Source organism: Gastrolobium bilobum, unplaced genomic scaffold (assembly GCF_033153095.1).
Source record: "Gastrolobium bilobum isolate Gb01-03AN ecotype WA unplaced genomic scaffold, APGP_CSIRO_Gbil_v1 utg62928, whole genome shotgun sequence".
NCBI lineage: Eukaryota > Viridiplantae > Streptophyta > Magnoliopsida > Fabales > Fabaceae > Gastrolobium > Gastrolobium bilobum.
This window is the reverse complement of record NW_026899889.1, coordinates 26471-43635: the sequence shown is the minus strand read 5'-3', so window position 1 is coordinate 43635 and position 17165 is coordinate 26471. Positions and strand designations below refer to the sequence as shown.

At 35.0% G+C, this 17165-nt stretch overlaps 2 protein-coding genes across 4 annotated transcripts; one reads left to right on the top strand and one right to left on the bottom strand.

Moving 5' to 3' along the window:
* The first annotated feature begins 2534 nt into the window (after nucleotides 1-2534).
* On the top strand, nucleotides 2535-3720 carry LOC133294098 (uncharacterized). Its single transcript, XM_061492757.1, has 2 exons — nucleotides 2535-2776; nucleotides 2861-3720. The coding sequence occupies exons 1-2, from the start codon at nucleotides 2568-2570 to the stop codon at nucleotides 3414-3416; spliced, it is 765 nt and encodes a 254-aa protein (XP_061348741.1). The 5' UTR covers nucleotides 2535-2567; the 3' UTR covers nucleotides 3417-3720.
* Nucleotides 3721-4276: 556 nt separating this feature from the next.
* LOC133294095 (nucleolin 2) lies at nucleotides 4277-12558 on the bottom strand. 3 transcript variants are annotated; one of them, XM_061492752.1, is made up of 9 exons: nucleotides 12133-12558; nucleotides 10847-10947; nucleotides 10370-10730; nucleotides 9106-9951; nucleotides 8930-8987; nucleotides 8714-8775; nucleotides 8506-8612; nucleotides 8328-8415; nucleotides 4277-5141 (listed from the first exon to the last, which is right to left on the bottom strand). In XM_061492752.1, exons 1-9 carry the CDS (start codon nucleotides 12268-12270, stop codon nucleotides 4839-4841), a joined length of 2064 nt encoding a protein of 687 aa, XP_061348736.1. In that variant the 5' UTR covers nucleotides 12271-12558; the 3' UTR covers nucleotides 4277-4838. The 3 variants fall into 3 exon arrangements, with proteins under 3 accessions (XP_061348736.1, XP_061348737.1, XP_061348738.1); XM_061492753.1 differs by having other exon boundaries at nucleotides 8930-8963; XM_061492754.1 differs by lacking the exon at nucleotides 4277-5141 and adding an exon at nucleotides 5775-5877.
* Between the last annotated feature and the right edge of the window lie 4607 nt (nucleotides 12559-17165).

The following is a 17165-nucleotide window of genomic DNA, read 5'->3' as shown; positions in this document are numbered from 1 at the left end:
AAATGTGGTAGATTGAGAAGGAGTTGGGAGTTTGGGGTATTTATGGTAAGGTAGAGGGGGGAGTAGGGATGTGCATAGATCGGTTTGTTTTTGTTTTTATGTCGAATCAAATAGAACTGTTTTCAATTGTTTGGTTTTTAAACTGAACAGATTTACTTTTTCAAAACCAATTTTTTTTTTGTTTAACTGGTTTGTGGTTTATAACTGATTTGAAACTTGTTCCAAAACTAGATTTGAAATCAATTCAAAACTAGTTTATCTCTTAATTGATTTTGAACTGAATATAAACAAGTTCTGAAATGATTTCAAATCAATTTTGAATTGGTTCGAATTGATTTTTAGCATTTTGAGTCATTTATATACTTTTGAACTTTGAATATATTGCTTTTGACTTAATATTGTAAGATGATACAATAACATTTATTTCTCTTTTGAATGACGATGCAGTCCAACATATTTATCCTTTATTTGCAATAATTTCTTTTTAATTTCAAGTTTTCATTTTTAAATTTATTGAAAGACGTTTTTTTAAAATGACTTTATTTATTTTTAACAAAATGATATAGAAACATATTTATATATACATTATTTTATATTAATATAATTTTTAATATATAATTAAAATTAAATTTATTTTATTTTACATATCCTTAAATTTATATTCTAACACATACATTTAATGTGATATGGGACAAATATTTTTCTTGTGAATATTACTAAAAAATGATAAACTCACTCTTTTGGTAGGTAATTTTGTTCAACGATGAAATGCAACCAAAATCATTGTACTATCACGATGGGTTTTAAAATATTTTTAAAAAAATACCTATTCACTCCTCGTTATAAAATTAAAAATATATAAAATATGAGAATAATACTTTTTTGTAGATTAATAATATTTACTTTTAAAAAAATTTAAATAATCATAAGAATAACATTTTTCTAAATTTTGAAAAGGAATTGAATTTTTCTTTTAATATCGGTTTGGATCAATTCTTTTAGTTCTCAAACCGGTTCAGTTAAAATGGTTTACTTTGGTTCATGAACCAATTTAGATAAAGTAATTTGTTTCATAAATCGATTTAAAAAATATAGATTTTTTGGGGTGATTTAGTTCGACTCCTAAAGCGGTTTAATTCTTTTTAAAAAAATTGCACAACCCTTGCTAGATTTTTGTTCGTGGAACTCACATGAAATAAAAAAATTAATAAATATAATGAGTCTCGCAGCCATCCCCTGTGCAGCACTCATTTGAAAATAAAAATAAAGTAAAATAAAATAAATTTTTTTTATGGAAGTGGATCTGCAAAACTCAAAACCTTTCATTGAATAATATTTTCCATATATACCAAATATGCAAAATGACCGTTGAAATACTCAATGGAAACAGCCCAATATCTTTCATTAATTTTTCTTTCAACGAGGAGGACTATCATAATCCTTTTTTAATATGATCGTATAAAGTACTGGTTACATCATCTCACAAAAATAAAGGGTTTGAAATTTTATAAAAAAACAAATACTTGCACAACATATAATAGAAGCGGTATAATTCATTCACATGATTTTTTTAATTTATGGATAGAATTTTGCTGCTAATTATTTAAATGACATTTTTCAATTTAGAGGATGCAAATAAAAAAATTCAAAATCATCATATAAAGTGCATCTTTCAATTAGCTTAATTAGCTTAATATTCATTTTAATTATTTAAAAAACATTTCAATTACTTTTTGAGTTTGTTGAAAATATATCAATGAAAGAGCCCACAATAAAACCAAAAACCAAAAACAACCTCTTTGACTGCTACATCTACTAGTCCCTACCATCCTCTTGTGTGTTGACAATAAAAACCAAGCCACTAACGCAAACCAAATCAAACCCAAATAATAATAATAATAATAATATGGAAAAATTACTTGTTACTTTAAAAGATTTAATTTTATGTAATTTAAAGTAAAAAAATTGGTAATTTTTTATATTCTTTATCTTCCATAAAATTAAAAAGGGAGATAAAAAAATATTACAGTGGAGAGTGAAAACAAAAAAATCACTAAAACATCGTCATTTCATTTAAATTGACATGAAGTTGTCAAATAAAATGATGGTGTCAATTCATAATAATAGGATAAAATGTTTGTTATTTAAAAAAAAAAAACTATATCATTTTTAAGTGAAATAATAACGTTTTGATTTTTTAAGCATGTTTAGTGATTTTTATATTCTTTCTCTTTCACAAAAATCAGAGAAAAATGAGAGTTTCATGGAAAAAAGAAGATAAAAAATAAACAAAACACGGTAATTTCACAACTTTCACCAATATTTTTCTCATATTATTATTGTTATTATGGAAAAATGACACATCTTGTGTTATTTTACACTTACAAAGAGATATAAGTCTCGCACTTTTATTTTTTTATCTTTATTTTTTTAAATGAATTCCATCTCTTTATAAAAATAAAATCGCACAAAACATGTGATTTAAAATGATATACATTTTTTTCTATTATTAATATTCTGTTTTTCCCCAATCATTCACAGTCGCAGGTCATTTGTACACTACGATAATGGCCGCCATCATTTCACGAAGGTTAAGGGTAACCTCTGCGCTCCTAAAACCCTCTCGTTCTTCTTCAACAAACTTGTTGATCAATAACCCTCAATTCCCAATCTCTGAACCCTCTTCTTCTTCTTCTTCCTCTTTCACCTTTTCACACTTGTTCTCACAATCCACAACCCCTTCAAACTCAACTACAAAACCCACTTCCCATTTCAATCTCGATCCCGATCCCTTTCCATCATCACACACAGGTTCAACCATTCACGTCCTCCATCACTTGAATTCGATTAACCCTTGTGTTCCACGGTCATCAGTGGCAAGACCCAGGTTTTTCTCAACCAAAGATGCTTCACCAGACCCATCATCAGAATCTGAATCAGAGTCAAACCCAAGTCCATACCCAAGCCAAAACCCTGATTTCAAGCACCAGGAGATTGAAGGGCCCACCGTTGAACGAGACCTTTCATCGCTGGCAAACGAGACACGAGAGGTTCTTGAGGGGATGATGAAGAGTATCTATGGTTTGAGCAAGGTTGTGGCGTTTCTGGGTATGGTTCAGCTTGGTCTTGGAGCTTGGATCACCTACATCACTAGGTCTTCACCAATCACTGAGGTTTCTGTGCAGAGCTTTTTGGCGTTTGCGTTTCCTTTCTCTTTGGCTTTTATGCTGCGTCAGTCGTTGAAGCCAATGCACTTCTTTAAGAAGATGGAGGAGCAAGGTAGGTTGCAGATTCTGACACTCACTCTCCAAGTTGCTAAGCAGTTGAATGTTTTCTTTGTTCGAGTTCGTGGGGTTTCATTTCTTTGCATTGTTGGCATGTCAATTGGGGTGGTGTTTGCTGTGTTTTCAAGATGAGCTCAGCTCAGTTCTGTTCAGTTCAGCTGATTTTGGTACTCACAATCATCGACTCTCTATGTGTGAGTTTTGATTTTCCTGCATAACCATTTGATACCTGAAAAGCTATGGGTATATATAGCTTTTGAATTTACGCAGCTTTTTTACGATTTTCACAATCCTGTTTGGTTTTAATGGGATATTGATGACACCAGAGATAAGAAATAATCATTATTGTTGGACGTGCTTGCTGTGTACGCTTTATCTTTGATCAACCTCTGTCACCTCTTGTGGTTTATGTATTCTTCGAACGTTGTTGATGTTAGTTTTACATCAAGAGAGATTAAAATTTACTGTTTTAACGAAACTAAATTAATGTCATTCCGTGATAAAACAAAATATATATGAAATTAACGTTTGGAATAGATTTTGGTGATTTAGAAAGTGGTCTAGCTTGTCATATGCTAGATATTCCTGTTAGAATTCACTGTTCTACATGTCGAACTGTGTAGATGTTATTTAAAGAAATGGAGATTAACTGGCAATAAGTCAAGATGTGAAGAAAGAACGATTTCTAATGCCCCGGTAAAGAAACGATCTCAAGGGAAATAGAAAACAAATTCTGGAGCGATTAGTCCCGTGAATGATAACACTAAAACTTTCGTCGAGAACCCATCAAGAAAGTCATGCAATAGCCTGGATAGATTTTACTTCATATTTTCATTTCCTTCATCTCGTTACCCTTAAATTCCTGATCTGACTTATAGAGAAACGGATCACAGGACAAATAGACTTGCAAAATACCCATAACAAACGCACTCATACATGAAACGCAAATCATATATCATAATAATAATAATAATAAGGTATCATTAGCCGCAAGAACAGAAAGAATCGAGTATCTAACTACGTATACACAGTGAAGTTGAATGAAGCAATCTTACAAAACTCAGCTTACCTATGTTTTTCATTTTTTTTTCCCCAAATTTTTCTTTCACCAGCAACGCTTACTTAGTAACAAATACGAAAAAGATTATCCCCCAACCAAAAAGACAACGTCAGGTTCCACACTGCCCTACGCTTTACTTCAACTGTAGGATAATAATGGGAGGAAATTTTAAAATCAGGATCCCAACTATTTCCAGTGCATACACTATTCTCAACTTCATCCCACCAAAATATTTTTCCATCTGTGACTCCAATAATTGAAGATGAAAAATAGACATTATTAAAATTCATCTACTAACTTGGATATCTAGATATTTAAATTTCCTCCACCATGTACAGAGAATAAAATTCCAAAAATTAAGCCCTGGTATTTCCCTACGTTCACAAGTTTTTTTTTTTTTTTCCTTTCTTTTTTTGGACCATCTGACATTACGCCTCTATGATGCAACCTTTAGTCCGCCACCATCTTTCCAAGTAAACTACGTAGTACTCAAGCTAACCTTCTAGCTTAGATTCTGTTCTGACATAGGTGAGACCTCGAGCAGCAGGTGCAGAAATAATACCGCTGTTATTTAAAGCTGCACCATTATCAGATGAAGTTCCCTGAGCATCCCGCTTCCATTGCAAGCTCCTGGCACCAAATTTAATTGGCGGCCTTGACCTAAATGCCCCAGTAATACCTCTTGGAAAGGGAACCCTCGAATACCTAGCAGCAGAAGGAAACGGAGATCCCCTAACTACACGAGGCCATGGCGCGGCTGGAGCAGATTCTTGATGTGCAGCACTTTTCCTCACAACCTGCAATAGATGAGTTATGGCAAAACAATTCAGTTCACTAAACATCTCTTTCGCCCCCCAAAAATAATAATAATAATAAATCTGAAAAAAAAAAAAACAATTCACTTGCATCATTTCAACATGATTTCATATCAAATACAGAAATTGGCTTATCCTGACATGATTTAGTTAAAACTGAATAGAGGTTACCATATGGTCTGGACAAGTTAACATTTGTTTTGCACGATGAATGTTACAAAAGTATAAAGAGCAACTCTTCCGTTTCTTGAACAGGACAATCCTCAATTTAAATTGAAGAACTCCTCCACATTGATGCTGTGTGTAAGTATAAGGGGGCAGTTACAAAATTATTTTTCTTATTACAAGTCCTAAATGCAATCATTAGAAGTTAGAAGGGTATTATTTATTGTTCATTTGACGTTTCCCAATTTAAATTTTTTTAGGCCAGATTACCAACATACCATATTTGAACTCCTAGTCATTAAGATAAATTTCCCTGATTTATATTTGTTAACACTAAAATAGGACAATATACTATTCAATCAAACAATTCATTTCCTAAAACACGAGTGATGATGAACAGAATCTTAAATATGTAATAGAAACTTGACATGTAAGTAAAATTATATTCAGTTGTAAAACAGATTAGTACGAGTCATTCCCAACCCTTTTCTCCCCAAGAAACTCAGCTAGTCAGATGAGATGCGATCCCATTTTAAGGTATCCAGCGAGACACCTTCCAGGGCCAGAATTAATTGGCAACATCAAGAACCATGCAACAAAAGATCTCAGATCACAAACTAATCCTTTTGAGTGATCAAACATGGACCTAACTGAATCACCATCCATATCGACTTTACACAGCCAAACTCATATATATCCAGCAATTATTTATTAACTGCACATATAAAAAGATAAGGATAATTCAAAGAGACCAGTGGCAGAATTTCATCAAAACATTTGAAGGGGCATGTAACGGAATCAGAAAAGTTGGGAGAAGGTTCATTGACACCAACTCTCACAAAACACATGCTTATTTTCAGAATCATTTGATTCAAGTTTACTTTAAGGAAAAGTACTTTTATTGGTTCATCAAGTCTGCAAGTAAATATTTATATACAAGTACTAGAAATTCGGGATACATTTGAAGAAATAAGCTTTCCACAAATCGAGAATATAGATGCATAAAAAAGAGACTCGAAGTTAGAGGTGCATCAACACTTTCACTTCGGGATACAATCACTAGGTTTCAAAAATATAAAAGGCAAACCCCAATGCACAAGGCTCCCTCACTAGTGAGGGTAGGGGTGAATGTCGATTATACGCAACCTTATCCATGCATTTTTGCAAAGAGGCTGTTTCCAAACTCAAATCTGTGATCTTCCGATAACAAGAAGCAATCTTACTGCTACTACAAGGCTCGTCCTCACCAGGTTTCAAGATTATAATACAGAAAAACCAAGAAAAAATAACAAATGACTAATTAGGAATAACTCATTTGGTTATAAAAGGGAAATAAAAGTGAGACCCATGAAACAAGTTGACTCAAAGAACAGATCAATGGCAGTTCAAACAAGACTCTCACCTTCTCTTAGTATGAAACCATTTTAATATGTTAATCATAGTGTTTAAAAAAAAGTGAGGGGCAGCTCCCCCAGCCCTTGTTAACATCCAGCATTGAAAGAGACCATTGTCATAAATAACAGTTATTAGAGATATGTTCAGCTTCTGTCGCATTAAGTGTCAGCTGTATTAAATGTATTATGTATTACTTTGACTATTATAGTTACTGTGCAACAGGTTGTATAGAATCATTTTTACTGATTCTGTTAGACTAGTTAGTTAGGGAGTTAGGCTTCTGTTACTGATACTGTATTGTTATCCAGCTCTACAAATAGAGCCGTATGTAGTTGATTGTGTGTTGTTGAATCAGTATTAAGAATGCAATTTTCTCTCAGTTTCTCTCTCTACAATTCCCTTCTTTTTCCCTCGCTTTCTTGCCACTATCTCTTATGGTATTAGAGCCCTCTTTTTGAGGAGCCTGATCCATAATTGCCTGCACCTATGTCTTCCTGATCCAACTTGTCAGGCCCAAATGCAAATTCCTCTCGATCAAACAGAGGAACTTCGATGGAAAAATCTCCTTCCTCTCTCAAGATTTAAGCAAAACTCACAGAAGATGATTATGTGTCCCCTGCCCCCGCAGTGAGAAACATCAAAGGGAAGGGGGGAACCCAACATTGTTAAGGATGCCAGTAAATAGTGTTTGTCATCTCAAACTTAGTTGTAGGGAAAGAAAGTATCCAAATATATTCCCTTTTAGCTTTCTTTTACAAAATCACAACATTCATTCTTGTCTTACCACAAATTCCATATAACACAGTTCCTATTGAAGAAACTAAGGAAAAGTTTTCTCAAAAATTGTAAGGACTCGCAGACCTATATAGTGGTGAGAGGCTACGGAAGGTCTACAATAGAAGGAGAGGCAAGTGTGGACCAGAATTGAAGGAGAGTGGGCCTGCACAAAGAAATGCAACTGAGGAAGATGCAATTGGACAATACGAGGCAAGCCCAATTGGGGGGGACTCAGCTCCAAAATAATGTAATAGAATGGGAGAGGAAAATAGTGGTGTGGGAAGGGAAGTTAGTTACAGGAGAGAGAATGAGTGGATGGGGAGAAAGTAGTTATACGAAAGGGAATGCAAATTGTAAGGGATAGCTTGAGTCTGTGAGTGGAGCAGTAGGGAAAAGGGTACTCAGGGAGTCCCTTTGGTGTTTTTCTTTATTATTCCAAGGCGGTTTCCAGCCATTAAAGTGTGGTCATTGTAGTTTTGCATCTGTAATCTTTCTACGAGCTAAAGTGACTATGCTTGTGGGAAAATTTCAATACAATTAGCTGTTTCTTTCCAAATCTGTGTGTGATTAAATTCTGTTTCATCATATAGCTAACACCTTTTTCCTAACTATTGAAACAGGTGTTTTATTCTGATCCAAGTGCAAAAGCATAGCAGTCAGCTGGCAGTTCATTTTGAGCATTGCTCATATAGGTTAGTGAGGCAATTAACAGCTTATCATGATTTAAACTATCCAATCAATTTTGAAAGAAAGAATGGAAGAACACTGAACATGAATAATTAAGAGGAAAAGCATCTACATAACTAAAGTACTACGCAGAGACACCAGTACCTTAAGAATCCGTGACATGAAGGAAGTTCCATCCGATGATAATGCATTATCTGCTGCTTCCTTTCGCATGAACTCCACATAAGCTGCCCTGCTCAAAAAAAAAAAAAAAGGAATCAATATACAGATCAACACAACATTCAACATATGATGAGCAAGAACAACATCTGAAACTTCTTACCCTTTTGGTTGCCCTGTTGTCGGATCAGTAACTATAACAACTTTTAGCACATCCCCAAATTTATTAAAATGCCGAGATAGGCCATCTTTAGTAGCAGCAAAATGAACCTTAGAAAATCAACACAAAGCAACTTAAGCAAATGAACAAATCCTACCTATCCCAAAGTCTCCCTCCCCAAGCCACACAACAAAGGAGTAGGAGTTATTACATTACTAGCAAAAATGGTTCGGGAATCAGCATCCTCTAACGGACGACCAGCAGCACTTGAACCTGATAACATAAAAGCCGAAATGAATTATACACCTTCAGATCCTGAAGAGTGATAAAATGCACTGCAAAATGTGTAACTTAAATGTACTATGCCAGAAATATAATTTCCACATGCCTCTTGGAAGCAAGTGTTTCAAAGAAATAGAAAACTCACCAGAAGTAGATAGTTGTGCCTTCTGAGATCCTTTCTGCAAATCCGAAGCAGGGTTTGCCTGTTAATGTCATAATATCAGTGAAAACAAGCTAAAATTGAATGGTCAAGCATATTATATTATTAAGTTATAACAAAACTCCAAGTGTGATCAGAATGTACGCATGTAAAAAACTCACATTCCCATTACTAATTTTTATAGCTTTTGCATTCTCTTTCACCAGTTGCAGGCCAGATCTGGAAGCTCCCGTTTCACTGCCTAAATTTTTACGGCCATCTAAATCAACAACCTCTCTTAGTTCATGGTATTGTGGTGGGCCTGCTGGCTTCCAAGCATTTACATTAACAGACATGTTCACTATCTTGGAAGTATTAGGAGCAGTATCAGGTTGCTCCTGATCTCTATTTTGTTTTAGAAGCATACTATCATCAGTGTTTTTGGCTACACTATAGTCCACCATCAGTGAATCATCCCTGTTTCCTACAGAGGAACCAAACTGAGAAGCTCTAGTCATCCTATGACCCATAACATTCACATCATCAAACCCTTCATTGTCTGAAGTAGAATCAGAAGGAAAACCAGTTTCATGTTCCAACATTGTCATATTTGCAGCATCCTGACCACCATAGTCAGCTCTTTGAAGATACAATGATTGACTTTGCTCCTTATGTTGGTAATTATCTTCAATTTGGATGTTAACATCTGATGGATTCATATCATAACCAAGCCTATCAAATACGCTTCTTGAAGATTTGAATTTTACCACATCTTCAGCAGCTTCTGCCACAGCCTTCATCACTGTTGCCATGGGGTTTGCCACCCTGGAAACAGTCTGAATCCTCTGAGGACGTTCAACCAAGGATGAGTCAACATAGGATGTAGAAACTACAGAACGAAGGCGCTTCAAAGAGGGCTCCACCGGCATGCTTGAATTAGAGGGCCTTGAAGTAGCCACTGCATCTCGCACTGCAAACTGAAGAAGCCGTCGAGGAGCATCAATAGTTACTTGTGAAACTGAATCCCTCTGTCAAAGTAACTTGGTAAGCTAGATGCTTGAAAGCAAATGATAAAGACGTATTTACTTGTTTACATAAAAAGAAAAAATTAAGAAAATAAATATAACAAGGAAAGTAGCAGAGTTCTAATTATATTTGCATGAGATATAATTTGTTTCCCTCAGTCATTGGGTCAAGGAAAGTGGCATATAAAATGCATCTAAAAGAACGTGAATGCAGATAAACTGTAAGCAATGGGGATTCAATGCATTTCCAAAATGCAAGGGTGCAGTGTCCAAATCAAGTGAAAATAAAATCATTAAAGCAATTAATAAGAGTCGACATCATTAGCTTACGTAATAAATTCATTATTGGTGTTGGAAAATCGCTAAAAGAACTTAGATTATAAAAATTTTACTAAGACTCGACATCATTAGCAGTTCAAACCTTTGTCTTCTGCTGTTCATCAGTGCGGCCCCTTTTCCTCTGAGCTGATGCAGGAGGAGATGGTGACTTTAGACCACTGTTGACTGTAGATCGGGTTTTTTCCTCCAAATGAGTATTGTGAACCTCAAAGCTATGTAGGGCTGGTGCTGCAGCTTCTCTCCCCATTAATTCTTTCCAATCCTTGCTACGGCGACTTCTAGATAACTTACTAGCCTTCACTTTTTCTGACTGTGAATTCAAATGCTGAAAACCATCACCTACAGCTTGGACCTCGGATATAAGCTTTCTTTTGGGAGCTTCATCCTGCAATTCTTTAGGATGTACATACAAATCTATATTCAAAGCCAAATGATCCCACAGCCTGTTAACAAGATACAAATACAAATTGGCACAAACAATTATGGGTGTAAGTACTATATTTCTCACATTTACATCAATTTTATTTGTATCCATTAAAAAGGGATAAACAGAAGTTACCAGGATACAAAAGAATCACTGTCGTCCCCCAAAAAAACATTCAACTCATTCTGTGCTTGTTCTTTTCCCCTACCATTCCTCAGTAACACAATAACATATTCCTGCGAACACATAAGGTGCACTTTAATATCCATTTGTAATAATAACTATTTTACATAAATAAAGTCAATTCCATCATTTGAAAATTGTAATATCTCACAGTAAATTGCCTTTCTTCAACCACCAAATATGACATATCAACTATTAAAATATTAAAAGAGAGAGAGAGAGATACCATACTCATGCGTAAAAAATTAAATAAAATAATAGAGAACCTTAACTGTCCAATATCCCTGTGCATTAAGTTAAAAACAGAAAACAGTCTTACAACAAATAGCCAGGGCATCACAGTTTTCATTGTTACAGGGGTAATGGTTCTTTATGACATGATGTGTTCTTCAAGAAAAGAGTTTGTACTATTCATTTATTCTTCTCCAGATATCTTCATGATTGTAGAAGAACAAGGTTTGTGAAATAGACACTTGAAATAAAACCGAAGAAAATCTAATTGTACCAAAGAGTGCTGCATTTTAAAAGTACCATTCAATTCAAGTATTGAAGGCATAAACTTCCTCAAGCAAAGGGATTCTACAATAATAGACAGCTTAGAAGAGCTTCAACTATAAATCACTTACATCGTAACCGAGTGCTCAGCAATTACTTACCTCAAATTTTCACAATCATTTTAATGAGAAAAATAAACCAGGAATTATCTAAATCCATAGTTTTATGCGATTCCAAAACAACCATCGAACACCCAACAGATGAAGCAATATCAATGGTACCTAAATCATCATTCAAAACCAAGTTGAATCCAACTTCGTCACCCCAATTATGACCACTACAGTTCCCAAGCATGACACTAATCGCTCTTCATTCCATAGCTAATTTCTAGAAAATCAAACAAAAAGAGAGTACCAGTACAGTGACCAGTAAAAGTCAAGGCCTCCCATTTAATCATTTTATGAAATGCATTTCATACTTTCTGACAGCACAAACAACTAGTGCTTTCAACTCTCTGAAATTTTATTTTTTAGCAATTTTTCCATAAAGTAATATTTGTTTATGCACTAAATCATTCTGTTCCTCTATAGTTATATACTAATCAATTTGAATTTTCATATGTGAATTTGTTACCAAAAGTACTCAACATTACATATGAACCCATATTCTGGTCCCAACAAAACAAATCAACGATCTAGAAGATAGTATTTCCCAAACAAGGAAGAGTGTCTTTGAGCTCGTACCACAAGAGTGTCATCCGTGTAATCCCCCATGAACTCCTTCAGCTTCTCATTCACTCTTTCCCTTAGCATCGTGACTCCATCGGCCGTAAAATTGGCCTTGAACGTCCGGTTATCGGCGGCACGATCGACGCTCCCCATCTCCAATCCCAAACAAACACGTAAATCCAAAACAAAAAAAACCCTAACCAGCGTCGATTACCAAGATCGACAATGCTTTTCGAACCCTAAAAGAAGTTGATTCCGGTTTATCAATCAGAATCCGGTGAGAGTGGAAATGAGGAATCGGTGGAAGGAGAAGATTATTGATGGAATTTTCTCGGGAAAGTGACGGAAAATAATCGTTAAAACAAAAACTCCCCAGAGAGGGGAGGGAAGTGACGAGAGAAACAAATGGAAAGAACGTAAAACCTAATATAGTCTCCGTCGGTTATTGTACCCTACTGTACCCCAAATATCGCAGTGCACACGATTCTTGCTTGTTGTATATATTGGCTTTTTTTTTTTTTTTTTTGGTACATTGCCACCCATTCAACCTTCTCCGGACACTATGCCCTCGAGGTACGGCCTGTTTGGGCTAGCCCCTTATTGTAACCGTGGGTGCACTAAGTTTCGCAATCGGAGAAAGAACGAGACTAATCCCCTAACCGAAGATTTTTTGGCTTATCCTCTGACCCCAAAATTTTTTTCAAGAAACTGCTTGAGAGACACTTTTTTTATCATTGTGCTATCTTATCTTATTATATAAAAAAGGAAAATGTTCAGTAAAATTTAGTGGTTTATTCTTTCGTCATTAACTTCCTAGGAGTTCTTTTGATCATTTATTTCTTTTATGATTAATCTCATCTAAATTTATTTTTAACATTATTAAAACTTAAACTAATTTACCTATTTTTATATTCTTGTTTTGCCTAAATCAAAAATATTAAGCTATCACAAAAAAAAAAATTCTAAACATATTGAGACTTAACAAATGAAATAACCTCTTTCGGATATCATATTCATGGTTCAAATGAAATAACATTTCTCTCTAATTTGATACTGTCAATTTCCGCCTTTAGTATGGACACACAGCATATGCAGTCCATCTCCCGCTGCCACTACATGCCAATGCCAACTCATATAAAAAACTTTGTTTATATTATTATTGTTTATTTTTCATTGTTTGATTTTCACAAATATTTAGAATTATGTACTTTTCAACGAGCTTTTATTAATAATTATTATTAGAAAATTTTATTTTCTATATTATTAAATTTCAAAATGAGTATGGAAAATGATTGGATACCCACATTGGTCCAATATGATATAATGGGAGTTTGGTGAGCCCAATGATAAAGAATCAGAAAAAGGGTTATAATACTTCCGCATAAGAATTCAGTACTATAGTGATTTGACTGAGGAATATCATCCATCCCATAATTCAAAGGCATTAAGAAACAATAATTGTTGCGATGGAATTAGGTACACTTTAATTCTTTAGTCGATGATCCAATACATCGGGGGTTTATGGTGATAGTTTTCACCATAGGATATTAAGAGAATCCCAACAATTATTTCATATATGTTTTACCAAACTAAAATTATTCAATAAAGTTCTATTCAACCACTAAATGATAACTTACATAACTAATATGACACGAGTTAAATGATTTAATGTATTATGTATGAGAATAATTTTACATTATTATTGTCTAAAATTTCACATGTTAAACAATCAAATTAGAACCCGTGCGTCTTTATTGCTATAAAATGTTTAGAGTGGATCAATAAGATATTATGGTCAATGAAACTTGAGCATAAAGATAAGGAGAAAAGGCTCCACAAGGTGATTTTTCAAATAAACATAATTATTATTAATAAGAGTGGTAAGTGTGTACAATCTTTGCTCAATCAATTGAGTGGTTTATCATGCATAATCACATATTTGAAGGGACGTTGTGCATCTATTCAAGCTGCCTTGGACCAAGGAAATCAAGATTTAAGCAATGCAAATGTTGAGAAGGCCACTGCAATTGAAAAGGCCAAGCAAAGTGAGAGAATCAAGAAGAGGTCATCTGAGAAATCTCGCGGTGTTGCAGAGAAGGAGTGAGATGAAGCTAAGAAGGAAAGAGATGACCTCGCCAAGGAGGTGATGTAGCCACGAACCAAAGCGATTACTTTGGCAAATTCAAACACTTCCTTGGCCAGTGAATGTAAAAAATATCATGCTCTCTGGGTTGCATTTGCAAAGAAGACAGAATAATTTATTTGAACAGGTTCGTCTAGTGAATCCAAACGAAGTCAATCTTTATGGGGTTCATTATCATCACTTCATTCAAAATGGTGTGCTAACGAGGACAAATGAATCAACTGCGAAACTTTGGGATCAATTGAGAGATGGTGTGAACAAAATGCGAGATCAAGGCCTGGCATATCAGCATTTGTCCAAGCAAAAATGTCTTTGTTTTGGAAGTGGATCTCAACTAACTTTTGCTTTTCCTCTGGGGGTAGATGTCGTCCCACTTTTATGATGTTTCCTGACAAAGACTTACCTAAATTTCTTCTAACTCTCTATCTGGCTGGGGACAAATATCCTACAGCTTTTCCCGCACATCTAGGTCAGTCATATCAACTAAGGCTTTTCCTTTTATTATCCTCAATGGGATGGTATCTGGGCTTTGGTGGTGTATTTACTTTGAGACTTACATTATAACAACTTTTGGCCAACTTCTGATCTCCTCTAACAGCAACTACTCTTCCTTGAGGATCTTGGAACTTAATGAGCAAGTGTAGCATAGAGATAATTGTCCCAATATTGACTATTGATGGTTTGCCTATGATACCATTATAAATAGAAGGACAATCAATAACATAAAAATGCACCTTAATAGTTTTTGCCCTGGGAAGGATCCCAAAAATGACTTGCAGTTCAATGGTGCATTTAGCTTGTATGTATTCGCCAGAGAATCCCAACAATCCTATCTGGCATAGAGTTATTTCTTCTTCTAGGATATTCATTCATTTAAAAGCTTCACAAAATATGATGTTGACAGAACTTTCATTATTAATAAACACTATTTTCACATGGAGATTGACCACGAAAGCTGAGATTACTAGTGGGTCATCATGTCCTTAGACTATGTCATCAAAGTCTTCCTCGTCAAAGGATATTGGGGAGGTTTTCCTTTGACATGGTTCATAATTTTTGTGGCCTAACATCGTCATGATGATTTTAAAGTGTCGTTTCCTCTAGGAACAAGATTCTCCTTATCTAGCTACTCTCTTATAGATCATTCCTAAGACACATGCGGTGTTGTTGGGAAGTTATGGTTGTGTAGGTTCTTGTTGTGCAGCTGGCTGTTCTTATTAGGGTCTTCTATCGTGGTGTCGGTCATCTCGTAATATTCTGTACGTCTATAATTTCTTATTTCATAATAGTATCTTCTGGGGGAATTTATATCCTGGTCTGGACTTTTATCTTTCTTTCTGTACTCAGGTTCCTTTTTACAGTAGGAGATGAAGTGCTTGAGCTTCCCATTTTTGATTAGAGTTTCTATGGTGTTTTTAAGGTAAAAACATTCAATCGAATGGCCAAAATCTTCACGGAAGTCACAATAAATGGATTTGTCCAAATTGTCCCTCTTGCGGATAGTTCAGGATTTGAGACATTTAAAAATCCCATTTGGGAAACTTCCTTTTGTACGTGGGATCTATAAGTGTTTAAGGGAGTGTAATCCTCAAACTTTCTTGAATCTATGAATCTTCTTATGAAATCTTTTCTATTGTCACTTGTTTTTGGCTTCTTTGTCTGATCAATGCGAGATCATTTGTAATCTTCCTAGTTGATGAGTATTTCTGATCTCGCCCTTAATTCTTCAACAGTTTTTTGCCTTTATTTCGCCAAAGATGTAGAGAATGGTCCACCTTGAAGACCATCTGTAATGAGATGCAACGAGACTTGAGGATCTAAATCTCTTACTAGGAGAGCTTCATCAAAGAATCTAATCAACTAATCTCGTAGGGATTCATGGGATCTTTATTTAACTACTTAAGACGTGGTGGATTTATATTGCGCCTTGCTAGTGACAAACTGTACTATGAAATGGTTGGATAGATCCTCCCAATTATGGATGTAGTTTGGTGGCAAGGTTGAATACCACCTCAAAACTACTTCTTTCAAGGTGGTGTGAAATAAATAACAATTGACTACATCAATGATATCCTATGTCATCATATTGGTCTGAAATTATTCTAGGTGTTCCTAAGGTTCACCTTTTCCATTGTATTTGTCGGTGAATTTTTTTATGTCTTTTGGTATGGGTAGGTCCATGATTTGTGAGGTGAATGGATGGGCTACTTTGGAGATAGTATTGGGGTTCGGGTTGGAGTTTCGGTTCATATGGTGATTTATTGTGTGGATGACGATTGTAATGATGTTTTTGCTTGCCTTGCCTCAGGGATTGGTTTGGCTCTTCTTCTCGCTGGATGTTTTCATCTTATTTTTTTGCCATATTTGATTGTTTGTCATTTTTGGCATGTTGTTGTAGCTTTTTAAGCTTTAGTAATTCTTTTTGCTGGTCTTCAATTCCTTGGCCTTGTTGTTTCAGGATCTCGAGGATCTGCTGGTTGGTTGCAATAATTTGTTGGCAGAGTTAGGGTTGTTCAGGTTGAGGAGGAGAGGTTGGAGAAATGAATGAGGTTGTTTTGGGATCTTGTCATCTTGCTCCTAGTATCAACCATGATTTTAATTATTTGGTGTGTAAGTCGAAATTTATCGTTCTCCACATACGGCGTCAATGATTGGTGCAATAACTATTGGGCTGAATCATACATGGTTAAGCCTGTTATTGGAGAGTTAGGATTGAGTCGATACTCCACTTACGGGATGTTTGGTTGGTTCACGAGATGCTTAGGCTAGAACTGATGTTTTTTGTTGGTCCCAGATGAACTCAAGAGGGGGGTGAATTGAGTTTTATAAAAATAATTCGCTAATTAAAATTAACTCAAAGCAATAAATCAAGATAAGGATAGAGAAATATTAACACAATAGTTTT